Genomic DNA, 16,774 nt, shown 5'->3' on the forward strand with positions numbered 1-16,774 from the left:
TAAGTATCTATCTATCTATCTATCTATCTATTATTAATGTATGCATCTGCATGTTGAAAAACAATAAACAAAAACTGAGCGGACATTGAGAGGGGTGCAGGAAATCGGAAGACCTTGCAGCAGTGCTGACAAAACAGTAATTAATTAATAGACCAGCAAAACGACACCGCAATGATTTGCTATGAAGTGCGAAGACTCATTATTATTTCAAAAAGACACGAGTGACTTTGTGCCCACTTGCTCAGATTGCATGAGGTTTTTAAAGGCTGAAATCTACCGAGGGAATGTCTAGAGTGGCCCACTAAAACGCTTTTCTGGTCACTAAAGATGATAGCCGTGTGCATTACGACTTGCGATCCTCGCTAAAAACCAACACAGAGTTTTTTTACCCGCTCTGCCATGATGTGGAACTGCTAGGGTGCGAGGCTCCAGTCAAGCGGAAATTTAGAGTGGCACACTGACAAACGCTAGCAGGGAAATACAGCTTTTTACGGACTGCTAGAACACGTCAGCGACATCAGATGGTCAGACATACAACTCTGGTAGATAGGTCACTTCTGCATTAAGCAATGTTTTTACTTGTGGCCTGTCCAAATAACCTGAATTTTTCATGAGCTTACTGCCAAAAAGAACATCGGGAACAAGGGTAGGAGAAGGTGCACTACACACATACACACAGGGGTAAGGACAACAGGAACACAGGACAGAAGACATCCAGAAGCAGCAGGGCACAGAGTGAATGAATGAGAGAGAGAGAGAGAGAGAGAGAGAGAGAGAGAGAGAGAGAGAGAGAGAAAGAAAGAGAGACAGAGACAGGGAGGGAACATTTGTAGGTGAATCCTCAGACAGTCCAGTCCAGTCAGTCCAACAAGGGCAAAGACAGACAGATGCACGGACAGTCTCTGAGGCAGGGTGAGTTATGCCATCGTTTCTAAAGATGCAGAGTGCCCTGAACACAGAGAGGTGGGCTAGAGGATTGGTGCCACACACATGCAACGGTGAAACGCAAGGTCCAACTTGAATCAACTTGGAAACACTTCCACCAAATGTCCAGGATACATAGTTTATAGCAATATAGCCACATACGTTTTTAATGAGTTAATTTGTGGTTAACCTACTATTAAATTCATCATCCCCTACTTAATTGACATGGACATCTTCCTACTGTTAGAACCTCTTGCTCCTGCCATCACACTCCTTTAAACACAAGCTTGCTGTGCTCAGCATGGAGCCAAAGATCCTTGATTACTAGCTCCGCTTTAACCCTCTCTGATGGAGCGGCTCAGCGCCCCAGCTGCCATAGGAGAGGACACGAGAGGGAGTGAACCCCATTAGATGTTAAACACAGGGCTTAACGCACTCGCCCTGCTCCTGGGTTAAGGGCCCCTCTGGGCCGATGCAGCACTGGCCCACAGGGAGTTCACAGAGAGAGAGAGAGAGAGAGAGAGAGAGGGAGGGAGAGAGAGAGAGAAGAGAGAGAGAGAGAGAGAGAGAGAGAGAGAGAGAGAGGGGGGGGGGCAAGAAGGAGGGTGAGAGGACGAGATAAAGCCGACAAACAGAAGGGAGCATTTCAGCTTGACCTTTTGCGAAGTAGAACGCAAGTCAAGCTGGCCTCCACTATGCCATAACCCCCCAGTGCATCATGAAATGGAAGGCAGAGACATTGGCACAGGTCTCCTGTCATATCCTGCTTCTCTCTCTCTCTCTTTATCCTCCCATCATTACCCCTCTATTCTATAGTCTCTATATCTACCCCTCTCAGTGTCTGTCACTATTCTCTCCTCCAGAGAGAAATCCCCCTCTTTCCACTGACTCTTTCTGTCTCCCCAGATCCCCTATGACTCTCCATCTTGCTTTCTATCCACATCACGCTCACGGAGAGAGACGCACAGCGACAGGGACGTAAGCGCATGCCAATCACACTACAACCCATCGCCCCGGGCTACTGGCGGCTTTCATAACACTCTGATCTCCCCTCTCTTCCTTAATCCACCCCTCTTTCTCTCCATTTCCCTCTCTCCCCCTCCCTCCCCCTCTTCCTCTGAGCTGTGCTGATGTGATGGGTGTGAATATGATGCTTATGAGGCTGTTATTGCCAAGGCCACAGCTGATAGGCAGCAGGGCTCGTTTTCATCTGCGTATTCCAGCCCCCCCTTTTCCGCTTCTCTCTCTCTCTCTCTCTCTCTCTCTCTCTCTCTCTCTCTCTCTCTCTCTCTCTCTCTCTGCTTTTACTCATTCTTCCTCCGTCCGTTTCTCCCTCCTGCAAAGCAGCTCCCCCAAAAGGTGCAGACTGAGGCGAAGGCTAAACTCGACAAAACGGGCATCCACAAGACGCAGGCTGGGCAGACATCGAGAGCTAGAATGAGCATGCAGTCACTCTGCTCTGAGGTGTGGTCTCATTAAAACAAACAAACAATAGCCGACAATGCAAAACACCAATCAAAGGTACTTGTGTCCTCCTGAATAACATTAAACCAATAACAAACACTAGAAATCCTAACCCAAGGAATGTAATCGATCCCCTTTCTGACACGGTCATCAACACGTGACCAGAAACATGTATGCCCCCGGCGAACGCACCACTGGTGCCAGGCGTACGTTACGTCTGACGCAAGGCGGATGCTATGCATCATGTATGGGGCCCAAGCACTTAAAGTACCCTCAGGACCCCCGGGAGAGCTGCCCTGGTCCGCTGGCTGGCGCCTCTGAGAATAAGGGCCGGTTTAGCCAGCCAGCACGAGGTAAAGAGCTTCCCTGGCAATGCTTGGGAGATGGTCGGCTGAGGGGACGACCCCTCGGGGTGACCTGCCATTTGTGAATCACTCTCTCTCTCATATGCGCACACACGTGCCCACACACACACACAAACACACACACAAACGCAGACAAACAGTGCGGCACTGTTGTGATGTATGGTGGATTGGGTCCTTTAAGTAAACTGTTAATTCAGCGAGCGAGCGAGCGGAGTTGGTGAACCAGGCTGGCATGGCGCTGGAAGTGCGCGGGGATGTTATGAATAATGGATCCTGACAGACCCCCTCAGCCCTGGAAGTTTCACGGTCTGACGAATGTGCTGTGTGCCTCGAAAGACCAGGGGAGAGGAGAGGAGGAGAGGAGGAGAGAGGAGAGGAGGAGAGAGGAGAGGAGGAGAGAAGAAAAGCGGGAAGACAAAACAAAAGGAAAGGACATGAGAGGACATGAGAGGAGAAGAGAAGAGAAGAGAGATTAGGAGGAGGCCAAACAAGAGGAGGGGACAGAGGAGGAAAAGAATGGGAGGAGAGGAGGGATGAGATAATGAAATGGTGTAATGGCGGTGATGGAGTGAAGAGAAGCAAGAAGGCAGGACCCTAGAGCTCAGGCCACAGGTGGACAGACAGAGTGGAAATTATTCCGCCCGGAGACAATTTATACAAATCCAATTAATCATTAACCAACCGGAGGGCAATACTTTTAAGGGTTAAAAGTGCTCACTGTGTGTTCTTGTCAGGGTTATCATATGAAAGCTAGAGAAAAGAACTAGATGGGCATGTTGAATGCAACATTTCCTTCTCCTTCCTTTTGTCCCCCTGCACTTCTCATTCTTTGTTTATCGCCATTCAGTGTGACCGTGCAATGGCTTTCATTTCCATGGCAATTCCTGCAGCCACAGAATTGGACACGGGACTTCAATCCCATTCAGGTGAATCGTGTGAGGAGCCATTTTCTCCCTCCTACTCCACACACAGCTTAACTGACTGCAAGCCTGGGATGCACATTCATGTGCATTTACACACACACACACACAGACACACAGAGACACAGAGAGAGAGAGAGAGAGAGAGAGAGAGAGAGAGAGAGAGAGAGAGAGAGAGAGAGAGAGAGAGAGACACACACACACACATACACACACACACACTTACTCTGGACTAGTGTGAAAAATGGCACTTCCTAGCTTTACTCAAAACACTTTGAGATCATTCCGGTAGGTAATCATAGTGCAGTGGATATTGATTTGCTTGTCTGCCAAAAAAGTGAAGATTTAAAACACAGTGGTAGATTGCAATATGCAATAAAGCCCAGCTACTGTATAGTTTGAGAAATCTTTTGAGTGGTGTGGGGGTGTGTGTGTGTGTGTGTGTGTGTGTGTGTGTGTGTGTGTGTGTGTGTGTGTGTGTGTGTGTGTGTGTGTGTGTGTGTATACACGCGCTAAGCAAGAGTATGACAACGTGAAAGAGTGAGAAAGGAACAGAGTATGCATTTTTTTTGTATTTCCTTGGACACTGTACAACTGGACAATGTGGAGTGTGTGTGTATGTGTGTGTGTGATTCTGTAGGTGATGATGTGTTGATCCCAAACCAAGCTGATGGGTGTACGTTTGTGTTATGTCTCTGTGAGAGTGTGCACGTGCCCATGTTTGTCTTGAGAGTGTGTGTATATATATATATATATATATGTGTGTGTGTGTGTGTGTGTGTGTGTGTGTGTGTGTGTGTGTGTGTTTGTGTCCTGTCTGACCTGAGGCGGTTGGTGTACGTGTCCACGCAGGTCTTCATCTTGGCCAGCAGCATGCCCACAGAGGTCTGTCCCTCGGAGCGCTCCTCCTCGTCCTCCTCCTGGCCCGGGTCGCCCGACAGCGGCAGCAGCAGTGGCACCAGCGCTGTGCAGGTGGAGATGGCCCGCAGCAGCTCCAGCAGCGCCCGGTACAGCGGCACGTGACGAGCCATGTCCAGCACTGCGGGTCAGAGAGAGAGAGAGAGAGATGGAGAGAGAGAGAGAGATGGAAAGATGGAGAAAGAGAAAGAGGGAGAGAGAGAGAGAGAGGGAGAAAGAGAGGGAGAGAGAGATGGAAAGAAAGAGAAAGGGGGAGAGTGAGAGAGGGAGAAAGAAAGAGAGAGGGAGAGAGAGAGAGAGGGAGAAAGAGAGAGAGAGAGAGGCAGAGAGAGATGGAGGGAGGGAGAGAGAGTGTTACAACTCAACTTATACTGTTACACAAACATGCAATATACAACAAAGTAAAGGAGGAGATTTAAATGAACAAGAGCACAGGGAGTGAGAAAAGAGGGAAAAAAGAGGTTCACCAGAGGAAGAGAATGAAGAGAGAAGAGAAAAGCGATGGAAAAAAAACAGAACAGAAGAAAAGAAGAAAAAGAGTAGGAACTGCAAACAGCAGGAAAAACAGCAACAATTGACAGTAATTGGAAGTCTGCATGCACACACAAAAACTGTACAGATGAACAGCATAATGTCCTGATAAGGACAGGTCACTTAAAATCTCAACATGAGGTACCTCTTCACATCCGCCCCTCTGATATCCACACACTCATCCAACAGCCAGATTAAACACAGAACCACACGCCTCCATGAACGATGCGTAATTGCTTAACACACTTCAAGTGAGCCAACATGAATATTTAACCTCACTCGCTTCCTAGCACAGGAGGGAAAACATGTACATGTGAGGAGTGTGTGTGTGTGTGTGTGTGTGTGTGTGTCTGTGTAAGGTATGGTAAGTATATAGCAGCTATGGGTTCTCCATGCTTCCCTGTGAAGGCAATGCAGCAGCCTTCACTGAACAGACGCAGTTCCTATGGTTAGGTGGAGGGATTTCAACATTCATATCAGATCACAGAGCAAACACACACACACACTGAAAGATCTTACCGCTCCCATGGTTGAGGTGGAGGGATTTCAATCATCAGATCACAGAGCGAGCAAACACACACACACACACACACACAATGAAAGATCACATTTGCGCACATGCACACACGCACAGAAGCAGATCATATTCATAAATAATATGCACACGCACAAGTATTTCAGAGCCACACACATAAAGAGATAAACATTCTCTCTCTCTCTCTCTCTCTCACACACACACAAGAATAAAGAAAGGAGCAGAGAGAAAAGGGAAAAGTCCCTCTTCACATTCCAGGCACTCGGCCTGCGGAGGAGTGGAGGGAGGGGGGGGGGGGGGTGTGGGTGTGAAGGATGACTGAGAGCTGACTGGCAGCCAATGGTCCCACCGGCACACGGAGGAGGGATATTAAAGATTATTAGATCACCGAAAGGGGCACAAAAGAAAAGACAAATGATGCGCTAGGCCAACGGCCCTCAGGCGGCTATACCAAGGGCAGAGGCACTGAGAGAGGGGGATAAAGACGGAGAGAGAGAGGGGGATAGAGACGGGGAGAGAGGGGGAGAGAGAGAGAGAGAGAGAGAGAGAGAGAGAGAGAGAGAGAGAGAGAGATGGGAGGGTAAGCAAGAGATAGAGTGATAAGAGAGAAAGAAGACTCTGAGAGTCAATTTCGACTGCCGTCAACGGATAATTCACACAGAACAAGTGTGTGTGTGTGTGTGTGTGTGTGTGTGTGTGTGTGTGTGTGTGTGTATTGGGGAAGAGTTGGCCCTTGGAGCCCTATGGGCCGAGTGCCGGCAGCCCTCAGGGGGCCCACGAGAATCAGTTTAAGAACACAGACACACACACACACACAATGCAACGTTGAGCTGCAGAGCACAGGGAATGGTGTGCAATTAGATGGAGAGGCGTCAATTTAAAAGACAGTGGGATAGGAGAGCCAGTATGATACATCAACATTCAACAGTCCGTGTATGTGTGTGTGTGTGTGTGTGTGTGTGTGTGTATGTGTGTGTATGTGTGTGTGTGTGTATGTGTGTGTGTGTGTGAGATAGTGTTGTAAAGGCGCTGAGGGAGAGATATTAGATTGGCTGGGGGCTGATGGAGATGAGAGGGGGGCCAATCCACACAGCTCTCCTCTTCTCTAACTCAGTGTGCACGGCTATCTCAGCTGAGTGACCAGCAGACCGTCACTCTGATGAAATCAGAAGAATGCACTCCTTACGGAAATCGAATTCAAAAGTGTTTGTGAGTGAGCGTGTGTGTGTGTGTGTGTGTGTGTGTGTGTGTGTGTGTGTGTGAGAGAGAGTGAGTGAGTGAGTGAGTGAGTGAGAGTGTGAGGGAGTGATACAGAGAGAGAAATTGATACAGTGTTGTTCTGGTCATAATGGTCATAATCGCTATGTGTCTGTTCAGCGTCCAGGGCTCCAGAGCTCATAGATGCCCACGGAGACGCCATTAAAGGCGCACACCCACACCACACAAATAACTGAAAAGGCTGACAGACATCGATGTGTAGCTGCGTGATGAAATGTACACATACATGTAAAAAGTTAAACTATGTTACAGAAATCCAATAAATGTAACAAAAAAAACCCCATTGCTAGTCCCTGCTGCTATCCATATTGTAATACCATGAGTCAGTGAGCACCAAACTAGTGTGTTGCCTGTGTGTGTGTGTTTTTAGTAGCATGCATGAACAAATTCATATGTGAGAAGTGTAAGTGTGTGTGTGTGTGTGTGTGTGTCTGCAAGACACAACTGTATTGGAATGGCATTCTCTGTGGCTGGGCTGCTTTACATTTATATTGGAATCACAGAACCTTTTCCTTCTCTGTCTGTGGGATTTGAAGATGCATCTCTCCCTCTCTTCCCATCCTGCTTCAATTGGCTGCTTCATCTCCCAGCACCTCAGTGCGAGGACCTACTCAAGGCTGCCCGACTGCCTGCCCGCTGCTGGTCAGTAGCAGTCACTGATATGATTGATGTAAGGGACAACAGCATCCACAGGCAAATGGCTCGCTGGACCATCTCTGTGGATGGATTAGTGTGTGTGTGTGTGTGTGTGTGTGTGTGTGTGTGTCGGATACTCCTCCTCAATGTCAGCCTCTCTTCCCTACTCTCCTTGCATGATCACGGTCGAGCCCGGCCTCCCCATTTGCCATCATTTCATTAAGACAAACTGATTTAGTGCTCGCAGAAATAGACTTTTCTCAGGGAGACAGACAGAGGAGAGAAAGATGAGGGGAGAGAGGGAGGAGACAGAGAGAGCAAAAGAGAGAGGGAGAGAAGGAGAGAGAGAAGCCAACAGCAAAGGGAGGGGGGGGGGTCTAATCAGACATTCTGATCCAGGTCTTTCTCGCTGGGTGATAAACAACGTTAGCCAGAGAGAGCTGAGGACAAGAGCTGGACAAGGCCTGAGGTAACCTTGCCGTCGCCTGCCGCCACCTCAGCCGCTGCCATGAGCAGCCGGCCAGGCGGCTCAAGCCTCAACACCGGAGGCCATGGCTGGTCTACGATGGAACTGCGACCCTTTCTTTAACGGATGACATTAGATGGCACTCAAGGTCACAAACGGGTGTGGACTTTGGGTTCCAAAGCGCAGACCATGTATAACTGCTTTTGTCTGTATCAGTGTCTCAAAGGTAATTTCAATACACAGAAATTGTGTGTGTGTGTGTGTGTGTGTGTATGTATGTGTGTGTGTGTGTGTGTGTGTGTGTGTGTGTGTAGGCAGGCACGGACGGTGATTAATTCTGAGGCCCTATCTGAGAGGTGAGTCACTTACACACATGCGCGCACACACACACACACGTACACGTTTTTGGGTCCTTGAAATGAATGCGCTCCTGGTCTACTTAATGTCTTTCTGTCCAGACACTCGGGCCAACGTTGAAACATCGCCACCCAAAATAGAGCCCCCCGAATGTCCAGACACACCTTTTGCGTCAGCTAGGGACGTGCTTCTCCTTCTAGAGAGACACACACACAGGCGAGTGAGAGTACACCTACACACACACACACACACACACACACACTCAACTCTGTGACAAACATACACATCCCGACAGACAGACAGACAGCTGGCAGAAGAACAGCAATAAGTGAGTGTGTGTGTGTGTGTGTGTGTGCGTGTGTGTGTGACAGTGAGTGTGTGTGTGTAATGAATGCCAGCGGGAGAGCCAAAGAAATTGGCCTGCTGGAGCAAAGATGATGGCGGAGTGGCCTTCCAGAATTCCAAAAGAAAATGAAATAGAACAGAGCAGGTGGCAGCCTCCAGAGAGCGAAGAGAGACATGGGGGTCCAGCGATGTGAGGAGAGCCGCCAGGAGAGCCGCGGGTTTTGATAAAAAAAGAATTGATCTTTTACGAACAATGGCTGTAGTCACCACTGCCGTGAAGCCGGATCAGCGAGGAGATGGAACCCCTGGGCATCGAGAGGGGCAGGGATCCCACAGAACGATCCTCCATCCAGCCAAACTAAACTGACAAATTCCTCAATCAATTTGCAAACCTACGCATGTTCGAAACACATAAATATCACAATGCCCCTCTATCCATCCATTCAAAAAATTGAATGAGCCAATGTTTCAGCCAAATCTTCAAAAACCACCCAAAAAACCACCCACCCCACTGCAGTGCGGATCCAGACAGATTCCTCTTTTAGTATCCGGCATCTACTCATCGCTCCCTCTTAAACCTGAACTCTCTACCCTCTACAACTGACACATGGGGCACACATAGACTGCAACTACAATTTGCATTAACCAGAACTACAGTACACAACCAAAGACACATAAATGGTGTTGTAGGTCACATACAAGCTAAACTGCTTCTTATATCATAAATGTATTCGCCTTCAACGAAAAAGACCTGACAATTTCTTGCCACGCTGGAAGAGACATGAAATAATTTTGAGATGCTAGCCGAAGCCCTGCTCTGCTGCCTACTTAAAGCTGGAGTGATCGATAAAAGGCCTGTAGTCAACTGCAGTCATAAAAAGCATTCCAGCATCTCGGCTGCGCCGCCGTTTGTTTCTCATATCCACCGAAATCTGGCAATATCTGTAGACAGCTGCTTTTTCAAAGGCGCGCTTCTATTTTTCTGCCTCACGGGCTGGTTAAAGTTTAATCTGTTTATTTACAGTGCTCAATCCTGCTTGAGACATCCACTGGAGAGAAAAGACACTAGTGGAACACACACACACACACACTGTTTTTCCCAGATATTCCCCATCAGTGGAGAGTGGAGCAGAAAGTGGCGCACTCTCCCAGCTGCAGGAGGAGGCTGGTGCAGGTGGGTCCATCTTCTCCACCAGTGAGCGGTGGCAGACATCAAAAAGTGCTGAAAATAATTAAACTAATAGCTATAGATCATCTCATCTGCACACACACATAGTAATTCTAGGTGGCAGAGAATTAGAGAGACTGGATGGTTACACTAAACACACACACACACACACACACACACACACACACACACACACACACACATTCAATCACCAGGGGGCCTAGAAGCTATCATACCTCACAAAAGAAGAAAAAAGGCAAATATACCACTAAGGGTGTCACGATTTCGATTTTATTTTGAAATCGATCGAAATTACATCTCAATCTCGAACTTCGAACTTAAAAGTAGAATCGACGATGCAGCCACACCCCCAATGTCACGTCCAGCATGTATGACAAGACGCACAAACACACATGCACGTGCTGAACTGCAGCGTCAACACTCCTCTAATTTTAAGCTGCAGCCAGTTAAAATATAGGCCTACACATCAACCTACCGAAATCAAAGCCCCTCTTGCTACTTTGAAATCACCTGTATTCGTTCATTCACGTCAATTAAAACTAACTTAGCCTACTCAACTTAGCAAGTGAAAAGATGGTCTAATTACAGTCCAAAGTTACTTTAAGGCTTAAGATGCACATTTATAAGTACATATTCCATGAACACTAACCTTGGGTCTCTTCGAAGTGTGCTGAAACAATCAAATTAACATTCTGTGTTGTTTCATTTTACCATGTTCACGTCTCTGTTTTAGCCTAATGTTAGTTCTGTTTACATTACAACCTCGCGGTTGGAACGGTTTCAAAGCGGTTTCAAAATAAAAGCCCCCCGAAAAAGAAAAGGCCAAAAAGAGTAAATAACATATAAGGAATGCATTAATAGTAATATTTTAAAAAGATCGAAAATCGAATCGAATCGTGACTTTAAAATCGAAAATTACATCGAATCGAGGATTTGGAGAATCGTGACACCCCTATATACCACGCTGAGGAGATAAGTAGGCCAGGAAAGATACACACATACAGACACAAATCAAGCCTTAGCCCAGGATTATGCTAATTACACATGTGCAACCTGCTTCAGCCGTCCCTGTAAAGAGCAGACGGAAGCACCGGAGAGTCGGCAGTGGCGGGGGAAGCTACCGAATGGAGTGGCTTATTGTCTCCATATCCTAAAAAGCTCCGCTCCAAGAATAGCCCCGACCTAATGGGCCATTAAATAGAAAATATTGAGCAGAGGCGGATCCCCTTCCCTTTTCATACCATTAAACCGCTCCTGCACGTCCAGATTGGTTTAGGAGTGACAGCCACACTCGGGCTTACATCCATAGAACACAAGGAGGCATTTCTAACACACACCACACAAAAACTAAAGATTTGTCAATGGCTCTGTCAATACTGTTTGACATCAAAGTCAGCTATATCTATGATCCCCACTTTATGTTGGACTGGTGTGGTATAATCAGGTTACCATGGTAATGGCAACAGAGTACATCCTGGTTTTAATGAAAGACAGCACCATATTTAGAATCAAATGTCCTCTCTCTCTGGCTGCAAATGTAAAGTGCCCTTGTGAGATGATAATGGAGAAAATCCTCAAGGAAAAAAAAAGAACAACCCAACCCCAATAACTCAAGTATGTCAAATGGGATGCCAAGCCAGCTTTCAAGACTTTGCAACCACCCAATCACAAGCACACTGGAAAAGAGGGAGGGGCATATACTTTATTTAAATACTGGGAATTTTCATTCACTAATCATTAGCATGAAAGGGAAGGGAAGAGAGGAAAGATAATAGCATCTTCCTTTTGGTGTTTGATAAATTAGATCAAGGCGGGCAGCACAGACAAGGGCAGAGTAAAACTCCCCATCAGAACACTGCTCTTTCTGCTGCTGCTGGAGACACACACAAAGCAGGGCGAGGGTACAGGCTTCACTAATGACTGACGGCAGGATCAAGACGGCACAAGAGAGAATGTTAGCATCAGTGAACGAGAGCTGTGGGAATAGAGGGGCACTGTATGTGTGTGTGTGTGAGAGAGAGAGAGAAAGGCTGGGCCTTATATAGGTCACGTTAGCATGACATTCTGTCCTCTGGCAGCTCTGGGTGGCACAGAGACGAAAGACTGGCAGAGAGAGAGAGAGAGAGAGAGAGAGAGAGAGAGAGAGAGAGAGAGAGAGAGAGAGAGAGAGAGAGAGAGAGAGAGAGAGAGAGAGGGGCTTCACACAGCTGGGCGCCCTTGCCAAACACCTGCACCCATCAAGATCCATCTCTGCAGCTATCGCTACCCTCCATACACACCATTTATGCCCGTGAGTGAAAGGCAGGATGGAATACACTATAATAAATTGATATTGCTTTGTAATGACAGACAGTATTACTGATGATGTATGGCATGACACAAATAAAAACTATATAAGGTTTACTTGGATTCAAATGGCAGATGCACCCATCATTCTGCTTTAGGTGACTCACACTACAACTCTAAAACTGCATTTAATGCCCTCATCCATCCAAATCCAAAATAAACATCAGGTGGAAAAAAATAAAAAAATAAGGACAAACTCGCAGCAAATGTTCCTGCCAGCCAGTCGTGAGGATCGATAAAGGTAATAAAGTTATTGCAAAAATCACTCATTAATGGTACACTGCAAACTGGCACTCGCCCAGCACACGGTGTCGGGTGCTAAATCCGGTCGAACTGCCCACTGTGAGAATGTTTATGGGCTGAGTGGGTCGATGGGAGGACGGCACCCTGTGCGAGAGCTCTTACACCCCCCCCCTTCATGATGCCAATGCTTCATGGCAGGCTTCATGCTCCTGTGTCCTGTGTGGTTATAAGCTGAAGGGCGAGAGAGCCTAACGCCAAGCTGGCCATCTCAAGTGTCCCATGGCCCTGCATCACAGTCCAAGACACAAGGGAAGGTGAACAGCCTCGATCAAGGACTTTTGTTTTATGACGTTTGGCTAATGAACCTCAAGAGCGGGTGTTTTTTCCGCACATGCCCAATTTAACTCAAGGTCAAAGAGTAAATTGTTAGTCCTGACTTTGGGACTCAATCTTTGAGTACCGCATGCAGTCCTGACCATGTCAATTATTTCAGTCAAGACAGAACAGCAATGCTTAGACAACTAGGACAGGACCCATTTCGTGCAGCCAAGACATTAGGGCACTGTTTTGTCCATACTTAGCTGCCCTCATTATGAAGCTGTTGGTTGTATGAATGCTGGGAGTCTGACGGTAACAGGACCGTTAACGTCCACGCTCTTTTGGGCGAAGGTAATTGAGTCTGACTCGCACAAAACTGGTGAGATGAAGGACAAACATTTATATTCGCAAAGTTAGAGGAAAAATGTATAGAGGAAAAACGTACAAACCTAACAAACCCGAGCCGAATTGTCACCATTCAAGTCTCCTGGTTCATTAAAACGCACTCGTGGATAGGATCTAATGCATAGATTTGTTTATGTTTAGAAAACAAAATAAGGAATAAGACTAATCTCAACTCATTCATAAGTTCAGTTTGAGGCCGCATTAGAAGAAACTAATTCAAAGTACATCTATAACTATGTTCCATTTAATTAATCTACAAACGGGCACACACATCAAATCTCTGTAAAAATGTCCCTGCATTGTAAGATGGACTAAGCTGCTTTATATATCCCATCATGTATGGTGCATCACTAATGGCAGATCGACTAGCACTATATAAAGATCAAATCTCAGCTGTCTGTTAGGGAGGAACCAATACAACGAACAAAAGACAGGTGCACTGGAGCCAAGACACAAGGTCTAGATTAAGAAACAATGCCTACTTTCATAAACCCTCTTAACGGTCTCTCAACAAATAAAGAACATGGTGCACTTCTAACAGTGAACCTAAGCAATCCAACAAAGTCTTGATCTTGAGAAAACCACCACTATCTAGATGTGAGTCAGGAATGGGATCTGAAACTCGCACTCTGCTGCCCTTCCTGACCTCATTACATACTTGTGTCAAAGACCTCTGCCAGCCCTCCTTTCATTAAGGAGTGAAGCAGCCGCTGTCCACCTACTGTTACACGAACCCTCTGTCCAATTTAGTCCTCAGGCTGGCCACGGCAATAGGACCATTGGAGAGTGTGTGATAGTGTGTGACAGAGTGTGGGTGTGGGTTTGTGTAAGGGAGGGAACAGGAGCAGATCTTCAGATTCTCATAATAAAGCTGGACGGTGGGCTGGATTGACATTCTGGTATTTTTCTAGCGTGCAGTCACAGGAAGAAACATGATTTTCTGAAGGGAGAATGGCTTGGGTTTTTAAAAAGGGCACCTGTTTAAAATAAGCATTGCCAGTTTGGTAACTTAGCATGCATCTTAGTGTTATTTTGTGTGTGTGTGTGAAAAAACTCTGGAATAAGCCAGGGCATGTGGTCGAGGAGGGGACGCAGCTCATTATGACCAGACGCTGCCCGAGAAAATGCCACAGGCCTAGGAGAGCAGAGGCCAGAGGATCGCGTGGCCCTCGCCCATTCTAATGAGGAAGACTCACTCACTTCTCTCCCCCCCACTCCCCCCCCCCAACTCTGTGTTAGGGTCTGATGAAGGAGCAAGCCGTAGAACTACAGGGTGTCAAAAACAGACCAAGTGACACAGGCTTTGAGACACCATATGACAGAAACAGACGCTGTGTGTTATCGAGGTCCACAAGCGCTGGAACAGGACTGTGTGGAGAGAGTGCCACTGTGAGGCTGTGCTTTCTAACATGGCACATGCATTATATTCAAGATGGACAAAAAATGTAACGCCTTAGAAGAGTGCTTCAGTTCACAAAGTAATTCAAAGTAATCACACACACTCACAGTTTTTAAAAAAAAAAAAATATATAAATTTGATATATTCTAAAATAATTATGCTGCCAAGGGCTTTATCCTCATGCATATCAAAGAAACATCTGTGAGAAACCTACAAGTTAATCTAATAGCAGGAATTTCCATCATGAAACAGCCTATCATTGTAAGATCTGACCGTTTTGCTCATTAGATTCCTTATGAGGGAAACCAGGGAGTTTGCTCATAACAATGAGCAAGTGGAGAAGGGAGCCACAAAAGAACTGCGGTGAAATATTAACTACACAAGAACAAAAGCACAGGCAACCAATAACATAAAAGCAATGGAGACCAATAACATAAAAGCCATGGCAACCAATAACATTTCATGTCATGGAAATATTTCAGTCCACTCAAATATGCCTCTTTTATACTCCTTCAGAATGGGCAATATGTGTAATAAACAAACATGCCTAGACACACAGGTAAACACATAAACAAATGTGTGCTTCTGCCTCGAGGCCCTTCAATAACGGTGCTCTCCAGGTGGGCACAGCTCAACAACAGGGTCTTTAATGATTTCCCCCCCCCCCACCCCCCCGCCCCCAACCCCACCGTTGTAATTTGACTTTTCCAATTTGATCCATTTTAAATTGGCTGGCGGGGCATGTGGAGCCCAGCGCCAGAGAATTAGCCCGACTGATAATTTCCCTTAATTGAGGCGCGCAGTGATTTCCTCGCGTTAGGATGATTGAAGTGCGGGGATACTAATTATCAGCGAGGAGGTGAGCATGACTGCAGAGGGAGGGGGCAACTTTTACTGGGATGATTTGGGTACATGTTTTTTTTTAAATAGATTTCTATGTTTGCCATTTTAAAAATGCTTTTTAAAGCTTAGAATTGAGGACAGCTCCAGCAGGCTTCTCTATGGATGGTTTGAGACAGGAACGTCAACAAATAACTCTGTGATAACTCTTCAACTACAGCTGCAAGTGGTTGCTGTTTTCAGGCAAATGGACTGCTAAACCTTCATGTAGGAGTTTCATGGAGAGTCGTCACCAAAGGAAAAGCACACAGAGCCGTGCTAACACTTGAACCACACATTTGTGAATCCCTTACATATAAATATGCCCTTCCGCATTTTGTGCGATACTCAAGAGTAACAAAAATCAGAGGCATTCGTCTCAGCTTGGGTCTGAGACCTGAGAGAACACACTCCAACTGTGGCATCATGCTGGGCACAGCCGGTAGCTGCCTGAAGCTGGCACTTCAGCAATAAACCCTATGAGCACTGAGGGGCACCTGCAGATGTGTGACTCAGGTCCTTGCCCACGGACTCCTACTTGACCTGTGGATGCCACCAATATAAATATTCTAATATAAAATACATAATAACGGCTTTTACTATGCATCTGATGAATCTGGTAATGACTAGGGTTGGGTATTCAAACTGCATTGATTTCTTTTCCAATTCTGCCTATTGATTCCAGATTCCACATTTCTCAAAATTAGAGACAAACCTCTTTACTTGTCTTTGTTTGCATCAATAAAGGGGCTATTGTGTTTAAGGAATTGATAGGCAGAACCAAAACAAAACAAAGAAAAAAAAACAAAAACAAAAAAACAGGCATCTTTTTTCGACCACTCCTGGTTATTCTTATCGCTCCCAGTTCCGGCTGTTTCTTATCGATTCTATTCGATTTTGATATTTCAGTCCATGTGGGTGTCGATGAAAAATAGTACCTTAGTATTTCATACCTCCACAATGCAATTGTATGATATGACACTGTAAGCTTGAATACATGGGCCTTCTGCATCAAGAGGGTCACTTCACACCAGGGACAACTAACACACGCTTTCTAGATCTCTTAGCTATATAGACCCCCCCACCCACACACACACTCACACCTACTCCTCCTCCCCTCTCGCCCCCTCTCACCTCCGCCTCAGCCCATCATCTGGAAAATCATAGGTATCACAGCAGAGGCTGCACATAAATAAGTTGGTTTACTTCTAGTTAACGACTTCCACCATGGCAGTGCGATCGAATTCATTTACTTG

At 46.4% G+C, this 16,774-nt stretch overlaps 1 protein-coding gene across 6 annotated transcripts in view; it reads right to left on the reverse strand.

Moving 5' to 3' along the window:
* birc6 (baculoviral IAP repeat containing 6) overlaps window positions 1-16,774 on the reverse strand; it is a 139,108-nt gene that overhangs the window by 23,680 nt on the left and 98,654 nt on the right. For all 6 annotated transcript variants that reach the window (XM_076285656.1, XM_076285655.1, XM_076285653.1 and 3 more), the window contains exon 66: window positions 4,496-4,712. In XM_076285656.1, coding sequence (XP_076141771.1) covers window positions 4,496-4,712 — 217 coding nt within the window. The remainder of the gene's footprint in view (window positions 1-4,495; window positions 4,713-16,774) is intronic.

Source organism: Alosa pseudoharengus, unplaced genomic scaffold (genome assembly GCF_046254945.1).
Source record: "Alosa pseudoharengus isolate Yale_2024_CS ecotype anadromous, Long Island Sound unplaced genomic scaffold, YU_APseudo_1.1 YU_APseudo_1.1_scf_15, whole genome shotgun sequence".
In the NCBI taxonomy this organism is placed as follows: Eukaryota; Metazoa; Chordata; class Actinopteri; order Clupeiformes; family Clupeidae; genus Alosa; species Alosa pseudoharengus.